General features: G+C 31.5%; 1 protein-coding gene across 1 annotated transcript; it reads right to left on the reverse strand.

The window, feature by feature from the left end:
* Positions 1 to 13,076: 13,076 nt before the first annotated feature.
* LOC112702565 (transcription termination factor MTEF1, chloroplastic-like) lies at positions 13,077 to 14,575 on the reverse strand. The gene has a single exon (XM_025753660.3). It carries the CDS (start codon positions 14,135 to 14,137, stop codon positions 13,220 to 13,222), a length of 918 nt encoding a protein of 305 aa, XP_025609445.1. The 5' UTR covers positions 14,138 to 14,575; the 3' UTR covers positions 13,077 to 13,219.
* Between the last annotated feature and the right edge of the window lie 231 nt (positions 14,576 to 14,806).

Consider the following 14,806-nt stretch of genomic DNA (forward strand, 5'->3'; position numbering starts at 1 on the left):
TAATTAACCGTGTTACTATTACAATAATTGCATAATTTAGATGTTTTTGCAGGGGATATTGAATGGTTCAATGAATGATATATCTAGCTCAACATAACATGAGAAGGAGTGATATGCTGGAACTTCAAGTGGGAAAATAATAGAAATATTAAAGGAAATAGTAAAAGAGGAGATAACTAGAAAAGTAATGATAAATGTATTTAGGGATGTGAAGCTTGTTAGAGGGAGTGACGATTCTTTTGTGTGGTAACTTAACCAAGGTATGAGGTTTTCTCTCTGAATTTTTTTTTTCTTTGGAGGTGCAAAATTATGGAAAGGATGTGCCTTAAAGAACAAAATTGATAGTTTGTTTGCTATTTTTTTATAAAAAAGAAAATTTTAAATATAGTCAAGCAATACTTGCAAATAATTTACATGTGGTGTATAATAGATGGTGTGAATTTATCTATAAGTAAAAATTTTTTATACCATTAACAAATATTATAGTCAAATCCTATTAATTATTACTTCTTTTTCTATTGTGGATTTTGTACGTATTTTTTAATGTTTTCAAATATTTGTTTATTTATAACATTTAGATATATATTTTTTAATTTGTCCCAAATATCACTTTAAGATAGAGAATATATTTCTTTTTGAAAAAGTTATATTAATAGGGAAAATCAGTCACTATATTATAATTAATGTACAGTAGTCAGTAGTGTTAGTGTTAAGAAGTCAACATATTTTGTGATTTGTAATTATTAATTAGTTATTATTAGTATTTTTAATAATGTAAAATTATATTTAATGATATGAGATTATACATTTTTTTTTTATAGTTAAATACTGACTAAATTTTAATAAAAATATTAGTCCTAAAACTTTTTCTTATTATGTATTTATATTTTTTAACATGTATTATATATATATATATATATATATAATTAATTTATATTGTACATATAATACAGTAGATAAATATATATTAATTGTATTAATTCTATCTTTCTATATTAGGGCAACTTTTTAGAAACAGCAAAAACAATAGTGAATAAAAGAATTGGATATTCTTGCTGGCTGATAAGGCGTAGATAATCTTTATGCATATTCTATCATAAATCCCAATTTAAATGCGAAGAATATTAATATACATACGTTAACATATTATCACCCTAATTATAAGAGAATCACTGAATCAATAATCTACATCTTTAATACATTCTGTAAGGTCTTATAATATAAATGCTGTTCTAGCCTTCTAGGTATAGGAAAAATTTATGTCAGTTATTTTATATATTCTTGTTGGTACAGCTTTAGTGTAACTTCCACTTGAATGTTGCCCAGATTCCTATTATCAAATACAATCCAAGTAGAAAGGAATAAAGGAAAGATTTAGTGGGAAAATAAAAAATAAAAAAAGAATCATCTTTTATGCCTCCAATTTTTACAAATAAAGGATAGTGCAATTGGAAACGAAGTTGCCTTGCTCCCCCTTTTCTTTCCCTTCTTGTATGTTACTTTTATTTCTTTCTCTTTTTATTAGCTATCTTTTTAGTTGGAAATGATGTCTTAATTCTGTGTTTGACAATGAGAAGTCATTATACACTCATAAAGTTAATTTAGGTTTTAAGAAAAGCCTTTCATCACTAAAAATTAGTTGACAATAAATAGAGGCTAAGCAAGTTTAGAACAAAACATCTAACGGGAAAAATAGCTGCCCAAGATACGGATAGATAATGAAAATTAAAGTGAAATCGACTTCACGTGAAATTGATATCCGAGAGTTATTAGATGAAAATTTAGTTAAATGAGTCAAATTATTTAACATATCATAAATATCAACTTCACATGAAGTCGACTACATCTGAATTTTCACCTATTTTCATATTATTTTAAATGCACCTAATAATTTTTACAACATATAAACGTAAATAATTATAGTTCGTTCATTGTAAAAAAAAATAAATAAAAAAGGTTATAATAAGAACAAGAATTTCTTTCACAAGACATTAGATGTCGGACAACGGAAAATTAAACATATGCATAAATGCTGCGTTGAGAATTGATGCACACGCAATATATGATATCGTTCTGTATGTTTCCACGAAATTTAATAATGAAATGAAATAAAGATGACGATCGGTTCGTTATATATTAATGCTCCTAGTCGTATTAGAAGAGGAGAGAGAGAGGAAGAGAGTATAATGTTATTTATTTTATTTTCAATATTGATATCATTGCTTATGTTGCCAAATAAGATAAGATGCTGTTTCCACCACAACAAAAATGAGAAAGGTATATGCATATGGAACCAATTAAGCTTTTAGTCATACTTTACCAAGCTTCTACTCAAACTACTCCATGATGCCTTTTTTGACAATTAGGTTACTTCTTCATAAACCTTATCTCATAAACACCAATTAATCCACATAACCAAACCAACTAATCTCTTTTCGGGACTTTATATTTACTAATTTTAGCTTTCACCAACCAATTAACCTCTTGACTAATTTCTAATGTCTTTTCTCAATCCCTTTTGATTTCTTATACATATGAATTTATTTGATGAACTTTTTTTGTTTCATTAATTAGAAGTAGAAGTCCATTACATATTTTATGTTACGTTCAAGTAGCCTTTTATTTAACTTCTTAATAAAATTAACTTAAACTAAAGTTACACTTCTAAAAACTGAAAAATTATAAAACTTCAGATTATGATAATTCTGCATCGTATTACTAATGAGTGATGACTTCAACAACCAAGTAAGCTCATCAAATCTCTAATCTTGATTTTAAAACCACTTCTTAAGCTTGGTCTCTGCTATATACATAGTCAACGCTTCCGTTGCCATGTTTGTATTATATCATTGTTTTGTATATAACATCAGCTCCATCAAAACATATATTAATATTACATTACGATTTAAGACCCGACAAAAAATAAATAAATATAATAGCACAGTGTGGTAATATACTAATATGGATGTCCATGAGCTGCTCAATATCTTAATATTAGGAGGCTCATGTTATCAAAAAAGATTGAATTTAATGAGATTTAAAAAGGATGACTACTCTTGTAAGTGTATAAATAGAATAGCGTGGTCCGAGACAAAAGACATACATATTAGAAAACACTACTCTATCTATAGGTACATTCATCAATATACAAAGAGTATTGATTTAATAATTATTTATACCCTGATCCAACACTGAGATTCAGGACCAAATAAGACAAAGAGGCCCAATCCATAGATTGGCCTCTCCTCGCAACCGATCTTCATCCAAGAGGTCGGATTCTACGCAAACTCCACTAAAAAGAAGTCGGGAGTTAGATTAACTGGCAGATAACACTTATTCAAATAAGTAACTGCCCCTAAAATTTCTCAACCCACCTCCAGAAGTCAAATCTTAACCTCCCTAAGATAAAGGAACGGTTATCTCCTTAAAAGGTGGAGTCACTCCAACGGTGGTTATGGATTCACCACTATAAGTACACTGACAACCCTCAGGTATCTCTAAGTTCCCATACTCTCTAAACTTGCTTAGACCCTTGCTGACTTAGGCATCAGAGTGTCTTTGCAGGTACCACCCCCTTTCTCTTTCCTTCGAATACAAGTCGGACGAAGGTCTCAAACGCGGGACCAAGCCTAAAGGCCTTCTTCCCAAGACGATTGGGCCATCTCGCGAGTCCAGTCCATCAATCTCCAGTTACCCAACGTAACAATAATATTAATACTAAATTTTTTTATTTATATTTTTTATTTTATATTTATTTTTTCTTCTTTATTTATTTATTTTATAACACGTTATTAGTACAAGATTTTGATCAAAATTTAGGAAGACTCAAGTAATAAATTTTTATTATGCCAAAGCTCTCTCATCAGAATTTAATACTCTTGATATATCTGGAAATAACTACTTATTATGATATTAGATGTCGAAATTCATGTTAATTTAATAGATCTTGGAGATACTATTAAGGCTGGAAATAAAGCATCCAAATGATAAAGTCAAAGTCATGATCTTCCTTCGTCGTAATCGGATTGAAAAATGAATCTCTAACATTAAAATATCTGCTCTTTGAAATTTATTTTTGGATCCAAATAAATCTCAATTAAACTAAGAAATAAACTGAAATTACTTAAGGAATAAAAAATTTTGTCAATACTTATAAGCAGCATTAAGTGAACTTCAATTAATACACAAATGAACTAAAATAAACTAAGAAATGAACCGAAATTATTTAATGATGGCATCAGAGAAAATTAGAACTAATAAAAATGTTTGCAAAATATTGGTATTATTGATGATGACGATAACAAAAAGAAAACTAAAAACAAGAAGACGCAACATTGGGGGAGAAGAAGAACCTGTGTGCGCGAATTTGAAAGAAGAATGAGGAGGAGGAGGAGAAGAAGAAGGGAAGAAGAACAACAACCTGCGTGCGCAAATTTAAAAGAAGAAGGAGGAGAAGGAGGAAATAGAGAAGGAAGAGGAGAAGGAAATTGAGAAGGAGAAGGAATAGGAGGTGCACAATTGAAAAAGTTGTTATAACAATTTGGTTAGACTTGATTAAATATTTTGCTTGAATATAGAGCTTTACTATTTTTATTTAGGATATACGATTTGGACAAATCAGGTTTTTAAAAATTTTTATTTATATTTTATTTTATTCCATATGAAAATTCTTCCTACTATATGTAGTTTTTTCCTAATTTTTTTTGCCTAATATATTATTTATCATTTGATGTTGTTCCATCTATTAGTGTTTAGTTGTAGATGTTATTATTTCTGGTTTGATTTTTGTGAATTTCCTTTTTTAAATTCAGTAATATATGAAACAGCTTTAGAAGGGTTTAAAGTAATCTCATTTTATCCCTATTTGATCAATTAACTCTTTTTTATCATAACGTCAGCCAGGAATATGTCCCAGATTTGAAGATTATGTACATAATAAGAACTAAAATCATGATGTAGCAGAATCATGATCCTATCCTTTGTTTTATATAGTTAAATTAAATGAAAAAATAAATTCAGATAGGTTTCATTGATTGGTAGTTCAGATTACTTGGATTAAATTTCAGTGTGATGAAACCAAAACCACCCATTTGTTTGAGACAAACTGAGACTTCTCTGCCATAGTTCAATTTCTTAAGATTATAGTACTAGACCTAAAATGTTTATCTTTATTTAATTCTGAGTGTGTCTAATGGTTCATTTTAAAAAATTACACTATATTTACATATTAATATCTTAGAATACTTATTTAATTTTGCAAACTTTTATCACCTCCTAAGTCTCAATTATGTGTTCATGTCATTCTTAATTGTTCATATCATTCCCTTTTTCTACTCCTTTTTTGCTGGTGAAGTCGTAGTTCACGTATTTATGTTTGAAAACATTTAACTTTGAGACATTGATTTCCTTCCTCTTTGCATTATCGCAATTCATATCTCCTTCCTGTTTTATACTGCATTCACCAATTCATAATTTTGATCAATTAACTGCATTTGCCAATTCAGAATTTTAATCAATTTATTATACAAAGCACTTTTTGGTCCATTCATTTATGCATTATATTGTTTTAAACGATATTCCTCTCATTACATAGTTAGTAGTTAGTTGTTATTAGACACAATATGCCTTTATTATCTTTACCTACTGATTCAATTATAATTTTCTAATATAAGATCTTAAAACCTCTTTCAAAATACAGAAGTTTTATATAATGCAATATTATACCCATTGTACTTTAAGTTTAATGTATATAAAAGCAATGAACAAAACTAAATAAAAGGTGCAGCTATATTATACAGTCACTTAGCTTCATAGGTCTGTTTACTTTCCATTAATTGCTTGGAACTTAAATTTCTTAAATTACCCTTAGTTTATTAAATTAAAGAGTTTGCCTTGAGTTTTTTATGCCTGTTTTAATTATCATAAGTTGTACATTGTGAAGCTTTTGACGAAGATTTCATATTTTGCAGTTAGCTGATATGTATGACCAATCATGTCTCTTAAGTGTTTATCAATGGTTGCTATATCTTGAAAAAGTTTATAAGATGTCCTTTGAAACGAGAATTTTTATATTTAGATCTCTCCCTTTCAACAATTTTTATTATGTGATAGCTTTTTATTTTTCTCTTTATGTACATTTCTTCCCCTTTATTGCTTCTTATGAGATGTTGTTAGGATTTGGTTGAATTAGTCCCACATTGCTTAGGATAGCAAATGGAGTGGGTGGCCTAGGCTATAAATATGAGGCTAAGTTCTCCATTTGTTTTTGCACCAGTCAGAAACACTTTAAGCTTGTATTTGATTTTTCTTTTCCTCTGTACTCTTTGATTAGAGAGTGTTGTGAGGTGTAGTTAGATATTTGCTTTGAAAGAGTGTGGGTGTACTGGGGTGCCGGTGAGAGAAAGAAGTCTATGTGTTGTAACAATTTTCACATAGTGATATTCTCTGGTTGTCATTTGATAACGGCCGTGGTTTTTTCTCCGGTAATTGGAGTTTCCACGTTAAATTCTTGTGTTGTGATTGTGTCTATTTTATTTCTCTGTCAAAGGTGTTTTCTCAAGGGGGAATTGTGTCTTATTCCCAACAAGTGGTATCAGAGCTTCGGTTCGGTGGGATTTATTCTTAGTATGCTCTGTGGTTGCAGCCTAGTCTGACCTTCCACATCAGAAAAGAATTTTGTCCTGTGGCTTGAGGTTGATCTTTGGTTGTTGTTGTTGTTGCTGGAAGGCAGTGTGACACTGTGAGAGTGCAGTTTGGAAAAGGTTCTGGCTAAGGAAAGACTTGGTATTTAAGTGTGTCCATTGTGACCCACCTCTCTTTCCTGGGGACCCTTCCTAGTGCACGGTCTACAGTTGAGTTATAATATTCCAGTATACGGTTGCAACAATGTCAGGATATTCAAGTGCTGTGAAGCTTGAAATAGAGAAATTTGATGGAAGAATCAATTTTGGCTTGTGGCAAGTACAAGTCAAGGATGTGTTGATACAATCAGGTTTGCACAAGGCGTTGAAGGAGAGGATCTCTGGTATGAAGGATGAAGATTGGGAGGAACTAGATTTGAGAGCTGCAAGTGCTATTCGCCTGTGTTTGGCTAAGAATGTTCTTGCAAATGTGCAAGGAATGAAAACAGCCAAGGAACTTTGGGATAAACTCGAAGGGTTGTATCAGGCAAAGGGCATCTCAAATCGGTTGTTATTGAAGGAGCAGTTCCATAATCTACGCATGGATCACAATGTGAAAATCTCCGACCATCTTAGTGCTATCAATGGTATTGTCTCTGAATTAGAGGCAATTGGAGTGAAAATTGATGATGAAGATAAGGCACTGAGGCTCATATTGTCTCTTCCTTCTTCCTATGAGTATATCAAACCTATTTTAATGTATGGGAAGGAAACTCTGAATTTTGAAGAAGTTGCCAGTAAGCTCATTGCTGAAGAAAGAAGAATGAAAAATGAGGGTAGCACTTCATCAGATTTGGCGCTTGTAGCTAGAAGTGACAATTATGGAAAAGGAAATCGTGGAAGGAGTGTAACATGCTGGAAATGTGGAAAGTCTGGGCATGTAAAGAGAAATTGTCCAGGTAATGCGGTTTCAGAAAAAGACTCTCAATCTGATACTTGCAATATTGCTCTCTCTATGAGAGAAGATGATGTTCTCTAGAAGACAAGAAGTATCCTCATGGTATTACCGCACTGCCATGGATAAGGATGAGTTGTGGCAATCAGGTCCACAATTGCACACGGGCATTGGTTGGCGTTGAGATGCAAGGTGTGTGGCGGAGTTAGGTCGATGGCTGAAGAACTTCCAGGAAAAGCCAATTTGGAAGTTGCACCATGAATTTTCAGCAAGGTTTCGATCTGTACCAAGGCGAAATGCTTGGAGTGGTCTAATTCCAAGTGAGTATACTTTCATGGTGGAGTATGATAGTTCTCTGAACTATGATTGTCGGTATAGACAATGGCAGCAAAGAATTGTCGGTGTTGACAATGGAAGCTGAAGATGTGTGACTATTTCAATCAAGGTGGAGATTGTTAGGATTTGGTTGAATTAGTCCCACATTGCTTAGGATAGCAAATGGAGTGGGTGGCCTAGGCTATAAATATGAGGCTAAGTTCTCCATTTGTTTTTGCACCAGTCAGAAACACTTTAAGCTTGTATCTGATTTTTCTTTTCCTCTGTACTCTTTGATTAGAGAGTGTTGTGAGGTGTAGTTAGATATTTGCTTTGAAAGAGTGTGGGTGTACTGGGGTGCCGGTGAGAGAAAGAAGTCTATGTGTTGTAACAATTTTCACATAGTGATATTCTCTGGTTGTCATTTGACAACGGCCGTGGTTTTTTCTCCGGTAATTGGAGTTTCCACGTTAAATTCTTGTGTTGTGATTGTGTCTATTTTATTTCTCTGTCAAAGGTGTTTTCTCAAGGGGGAATTGTGTCTTATTCCCAACAGATGTTAATACAGTACATTGGAGTGAGGAGTTGTATTGAGAAAATTTTTTTTCATGTTTATTATTTACATTGTTTATTAGTTTGCTTAAGTTTTCCAGTTCTATCATTCTATGCTGACATGATCATGTTCTTGCATATGAATCTATCTTCTTTTTTGGCTATGATTATGTAATTCTGTAGAAGTTCTTTATGTAAATTTTAATAAGTTAATATTTAAAGTGGTTTCTAAAATTTAAAGGCAGTTTTAAATTAGCCTATAAAATTTCAATTAACTCAATTTGAATTCTCAATTTTTTAGAAGTGATTCATGTTAGTTCTATTAATCTCTATCAACAGTATTCTTACCTAAAATGTTAAGTGACACGACATCTAACCTTATTAAACGACGTCATTTTTTCTTTGGTGCATAACCTCTCTTTAAACGACATCGTTTTAGACATTTTTGGGGTTAAAATTCAACTACACTTTATTAACAATAATCAAACTACTCAAACAGAAAATTTTGTTTTCTTCTTTTTCATTTTCTTGCATGTATCATACTGTAGAAGATCAATATCGTTGCTATTGTAGGTCGCCGGCAAAGCTTGTTGCACGCATTTCTATTTGCTAGGACGAGGAAGAATCTGTGCACCACCGTTTCTCTCAAAAAGGTTAGTAACGCAGTCATTTTATGTTTGGGTTCAATGTTATATTGTGTCTTCTCTTTATTGGGTTTACAGGCCATTGATTTGTGGTTTATTTGATGCTCAAATGGATTGGATGCACTCTGAAAATAAATAATTTTAGTTATTGATCCTCTTCTGTTAGGATATATTTTTTTTAAAAGACTGATTATGATTAATATTAATTGTGTTATAGAGAAAAAAACACATTCAATTTAATGAAGTCTATCACTTTTTTATGTACCAGTTTTTTCTTATAGATGATTCTAATAACTGAACTTTTACTGTGGTTAGTGTTAACTGTGTTCTTTTTGACAAATAACTTGATTAAATTTTTTGTAATGATATTTTTTTTTTCTAAAAATATAACATGAGAAAAATTCATGTATGAGTAAATAGATTATGTTTGTCAATGTGATCATACGTAGCTGTTAATTATATATAGTAAAAAATTGTGTAACTAATATTATAGGAATCACTTTTGTATATGAATTTTTACATTTTTTGTTCTTAAAAAAATTGCTTGACATATTAATGTAGAGTTAGCTGATGCATAATATAAAAAAAACTCTGAATTTTGAAGTTAAGTTGTTAATTGTTTGAATTATATTTATAAATAGGTGATTTGATAATTATTGTCTATCATCGCAGAAGTAGCTTTGTTACAAAGAATAATGGCAATGTAATTTACGAAAGGGACAACACAGATGAATTAACTGAACTAGATGAAGATAAATTGGATGTATTTTCATTGAAAAATTATTATAAGGAATTCGATTATGTTGACATTGTTAAATATTGGTGGCTTATTCCTGGTAAACCTTTAAAGAGTAGACTGAAAGCATTTTTACATGACAAGAAATTGTTAGAGATATGCTATCTTGCAAAAATAAACCAAAAAACAGTTCACTTATATTTTGAGCATAGAGTTTCTCAACATCATGATAATTAAGTACTTGAGTTAATAAAGCTTACTCCCATTGTTCCAGAAGAAGTCAAGGATACACCTATCACCACATTTAATCCAATAGGACGCCTAAATGATGTCTCAGCTACGAACCCCATTGAAAAACCACCAGTCTAGGTCCAACCCAAAGCACTAGCCCAGGCCCAACTCGAATTACCAATCCAGGCCAAACCTAATCCAGCAACCAAGCACAACTTATCTAAACCCAAGCCCACCTCAACCAAATTCACCACCACTAACATCAAATCCAAACTCAAATCCAAACCCCAAATCCACTACAACTAATTCTGTTAAGGCTAGTCACACATCATCTAAATTTGCAACTAAACCCAAACCCAAGACCAAACTCTCATCATCTAAAGTCATAACCACTAAGCATACAAATAATCCTCAACCCATACCCACTTCAGTTAACTCTGCCAAGACCAACTCTATTACCAGATCATCTGCTAGATCATCAAGTAAAATAGTGGAAACTCAGGATGGTGGAGATTGAACCAGCAATAGTACTGACTCATGATTTTGTAGAAGACAACCTATATAGGTCTGACCAATTTGAAAGGGAGATTAACAGAAGGGATAACCTGAGTCACTTCTTAAAAATTGGGAGTTCAAATTGAGTCAATTAAAATTTTAGGACTCAATTTAAAACTGATATTAAATTTAAGAGTCATTTTGAATAGGACAAAAAACCCAATTAAACCAATGGGAGTACAAATTTACATGATTAAGCCAATCTGAAAACGACTTCATCAATCAACCAAACTACATCTATATGTAATTCGAAAGAGGTAGATTCGAATTACATTTGTATATAATTCGAAGGAGCTCATTTCGAATTATTCACAAACACACGATGACACTAATTCGAATCTTCTTATTTCGAATTATGAAAAAATATAATTCGAAGTAGGATGCTTCGAACTACACTTGTGCATTATTCCCAAAGTAGTTCGAATTTAGTTGATTCGAATTACTAACATTTGGCCTCTAGTTGTAATTCGAATGGAGTTGATTCAAATTACTAACACTTGTGTTTTTACTGTATTCCGTATGGATATTCAATAAAGATTACATTTAATAATATCCATAATGAATACAATCAAGAGTACATGCAATAATAAATTATAATATTATTTTTTTTATATTTGTTATAATTTTTTTATACTTTTTTAGTATATTTTTTAATATTATATAATATTTTTTTAGTATCCTATTTTAGTAGGTTATAATATTTTTTAACATATTTTAGTATCCTATTTTTTTATTATTTTTTTTAAATTTATTATTAACATATTGGGCTTATATACAAGGGAATAATTGTATATTGATTTTTTTTCTCCCACATCCTCAATAAGATCCCAATATGACTTTCAAAAAATTCTCCATTCTTATCAATCTTTTTGTATTCCATTTTCTTCCCTTCTTTTTGTTAATGACATCTTTGTTCTTAGCAGATAGACTCTTCTTATTACAAAAACATGCTTGCAAATCAAAATGGCAACATATTTGACTATGGCCGTTTCTCATTCCAAAATCAATATCCCAAACCCAAAAATTTCTAAATTAAGTTAACTCATATCTCCAAAATACAAACACTTTGTCACAATCCACAATTGGGGCACTCCAAGATTGCACCTTTTTTTCTCAACAAAGCTTAGAGTATTTATCAATCTTATTTTAGTATGTTATAATTTTTTTTATTATAATTCTAAAAATAATAACATACTAAAATAGGATACTAGAAAAAATAATCTATTATCATAATAAAAAAATTATAACCTACTAAAATAGGATATTAAAAAAAATATTATATAATATTAAAAAATATACTAGAAAAAAGTATAAAAAAATATTATAACAAATTAAAAAAATAATATTATAATTTAGTATTACATGTACTCTTGATTATATTCATTATGGGTATTATTAAATGTAATCTTTATTGAATATCCATACGGAATACAGTAAAAAGCACAAGTGTGAGTAATTCTAATCAATTCCATTCGAATTACAACTAGAGGCCAAATGTTAATAATTCGAATCAACTAGATTCGAACTATTTTGGGAATAATGCACAAGTGTAGTTCGAAGCAACCTACTTCGAATTATACTTTTTCATAATTCGAAACAAGAAGATTCGAATTAGTGTCATCGTGTGTTTGTGAATAATTCGAAATGAGCTCATTCGAATTATATACAAATGTAATTCGAATCTACCTATTTCGAATTACATATAGATGTGATTTGGTTGATTAATGAAGTTGTTTTCAGATTGGTTTAATCATGTAAATTTGTGCTCCCCTCGGTTTAATTGGGTTTTTTGCCCTTTTGAATATTAACTCAAATTTGAACAAACATACAAATTTGTATTATTTTTATTAATTTTGTTGATGAGCTCTGAGATATCTCCAATTTAATTTTTCTAGACAGCCAATAATATTTACCATCTTGGTTTTAATTTCTATTAGTCCCTTATGAAATTTGCAATCCTATTATAGCCTCAGTTTGATTGGAATCAATATTTGATTATCCTAATTTTGATTTGTGGAAGAACTTGATTATCTTTTCAACTGAAATGGAGCTTTTCTCCTATTACGGCAATGCCAGCCAGTACAAAATTCAAGTCTTCATCGGAAAAGGAAGCTAAAGGAAGCTATGGTACTGTATGTTCAGCCACCAAATATTCATGATATATTTGATCCCATATCTGATGTTGCACGCATTCGCTGGGAGATAAAGTTGCTTGGATATTGTTGAAATCAAACATGTCATGATGCCTCCTTTTAGGAGGGAGTTCAAGGACATTTATATTGTGTTTTCGATTCATGAATGCCAATGATGTCAACTAAGGCATTCGTATAAAGTACCACAATAAGATGTTGAATATTTGATGAGATGAATTGCTTTTTTTTAGAGAAATTTTGTTATTTTCGATGTTTTTACAAGTTTGTTTCTATTATCTTTTACCGTGTATTCAACCAACAAAATTATGTTATAAGTGAATAAATATGAACATAAGTTACATTATGTGTAAAATATCAACAAAGACATAATTCTGTTGTATTCCAGTATCATTGAAACTATCTACACAGATTTATTTACCAAAGAAACTCAATTGGTAAAATACATAGCATATTGACAGTCATCTCATATTCTGACCTGTTAGCTCCCTAAATTCTTCATCAGTGCTTTTAAGCATAACTGACAAAGGCAAATTAACCCCAGCCTTTACAGCTTCCATGTGCCTAGGCTTTATTCTATTCTCCAAACTAAACCCAAAGTAATGTGGAAACTCTTTCAATTCCTTTAATTCCCTACCCATTTGTGTAGCAAAGTACTCAAACTTTGGCCGAAAGTTATTCTCAATACTGAAAGTAAACAACGCTGGACACCTCAAAACCATGTTTCTAGCCTCATCTTTTGAAAACCCCAAACTCTCCAAATACTTGAGCTTAGGAATTAGTGTCCTCTCCACATTGGAAACCAAAAGAACAGAGTCTTGAAAAGCCAAGGCTGCCATGTCCCTGAAGCCAAGCCTCTTGAGGTAGAACAGTGCTGGTTTGAGCTGCTCCATAACACTTGAGGTAAGCAACCTTGGGTTCTTGTTGACAATTCTCCTGAAGCTGTGATCTGGGACTCTGAGGTCTTGTAAGAGGAAATCAAAGACTGGGTTGAGATCTTTCTTGATGTCAGAGGTGAGGATCTTGGGACACATGCCAAAGATTCTTTGCAAGTCTTTTTGGTGGATGCCTTTGGATTGAAGGAAGGAGATTATGGACTGAATGGATTCCATGGTGGCTGTACGGAGGTTAGGGTTCTGGGAGAGTGCTTTCCCTGCATCAATGCCCATTATCTCAAGGCAGAGGATCTTCTCTTTGAATTGGAGGGAGAGCTTTGGGTTAATTAGTGGGTGGTGGTGGTGGTTGTTGTTGTTATGGATGAGGCTTAGCTTGGGTTTGAGCAGAACATGGTTGTTGGTTGGTGTTGAAGGCGATGGTTTGTCGGAGGAGAAGGTGGAGAGGGAAGAGCGTAAAGCTGCTGCTACTGTTGCTGGGGTCATTGTGATGAGAATGGTGATGAAGGTGGGGTGTGTTGCTATTATGGAGAGGATATGACAGTGTGGCAGGACACGTGGCAACAGTTTTAGATTTGATTGGCTGTAGCTGGATTTCAGTGATTCTCCATGCTCAATTTGGGTGGACTATAAGGTTCAATTTGGGTCCAAGAACAACTGAGTTAATTGCTTAATTCCCAAATGGCCCTTCATATTTGGTTGTATGCATTCAAATAATCTTTGAATTTTAATAGAAGGAAAAGAATAGAGAAACAATGTATACGGTGAACCATGTGATTAAGGGTGTGCAAACACATTTCAAAGGATAAAAGTGCGTTGAAGTTCCTTGACTGCTGTTTTTTTATGTTTGGCAATCTTTTTTCTTTAAACGCAGAAGTGATTTTGTAGCTTAAAAGCGCGTTTACTGGAAGCAAAAAATTGTTATTTCTGCGTTCACTTCAACGTGAGTTCACCTTTGATGATCATTATTGGTTTTTTCCAAAAGAATTTTCATATTTGTTTCAAGTCATTTTAAATATTTTAATTTTTTTTTTTGAATTTTTAGTATTTTTTTATATTTTGGTTTTTTTATTAAATTTGTTATTTTAATTCTATTATAATATGAATAATTGATCTTATTAAAAATGATAAAGTAAATAAAAAAACTAATCATAC

This window comes from Arachis hypogaea, chromosome 7 (assembly GCF_003086295.3).
Source record: "Arachis hypogaea cultivar Tifrunner chromosome 7, arahy.Tifrunner.gnm2.J5K5, whole genome shotgun sequence".
Taxonomy (NCBI): Eukaryota; Viridiplantae; Streptophyta; class Magnoliopsida; order Fabales; family Fabaceae; genus Arachis; species Arachis hypogaea.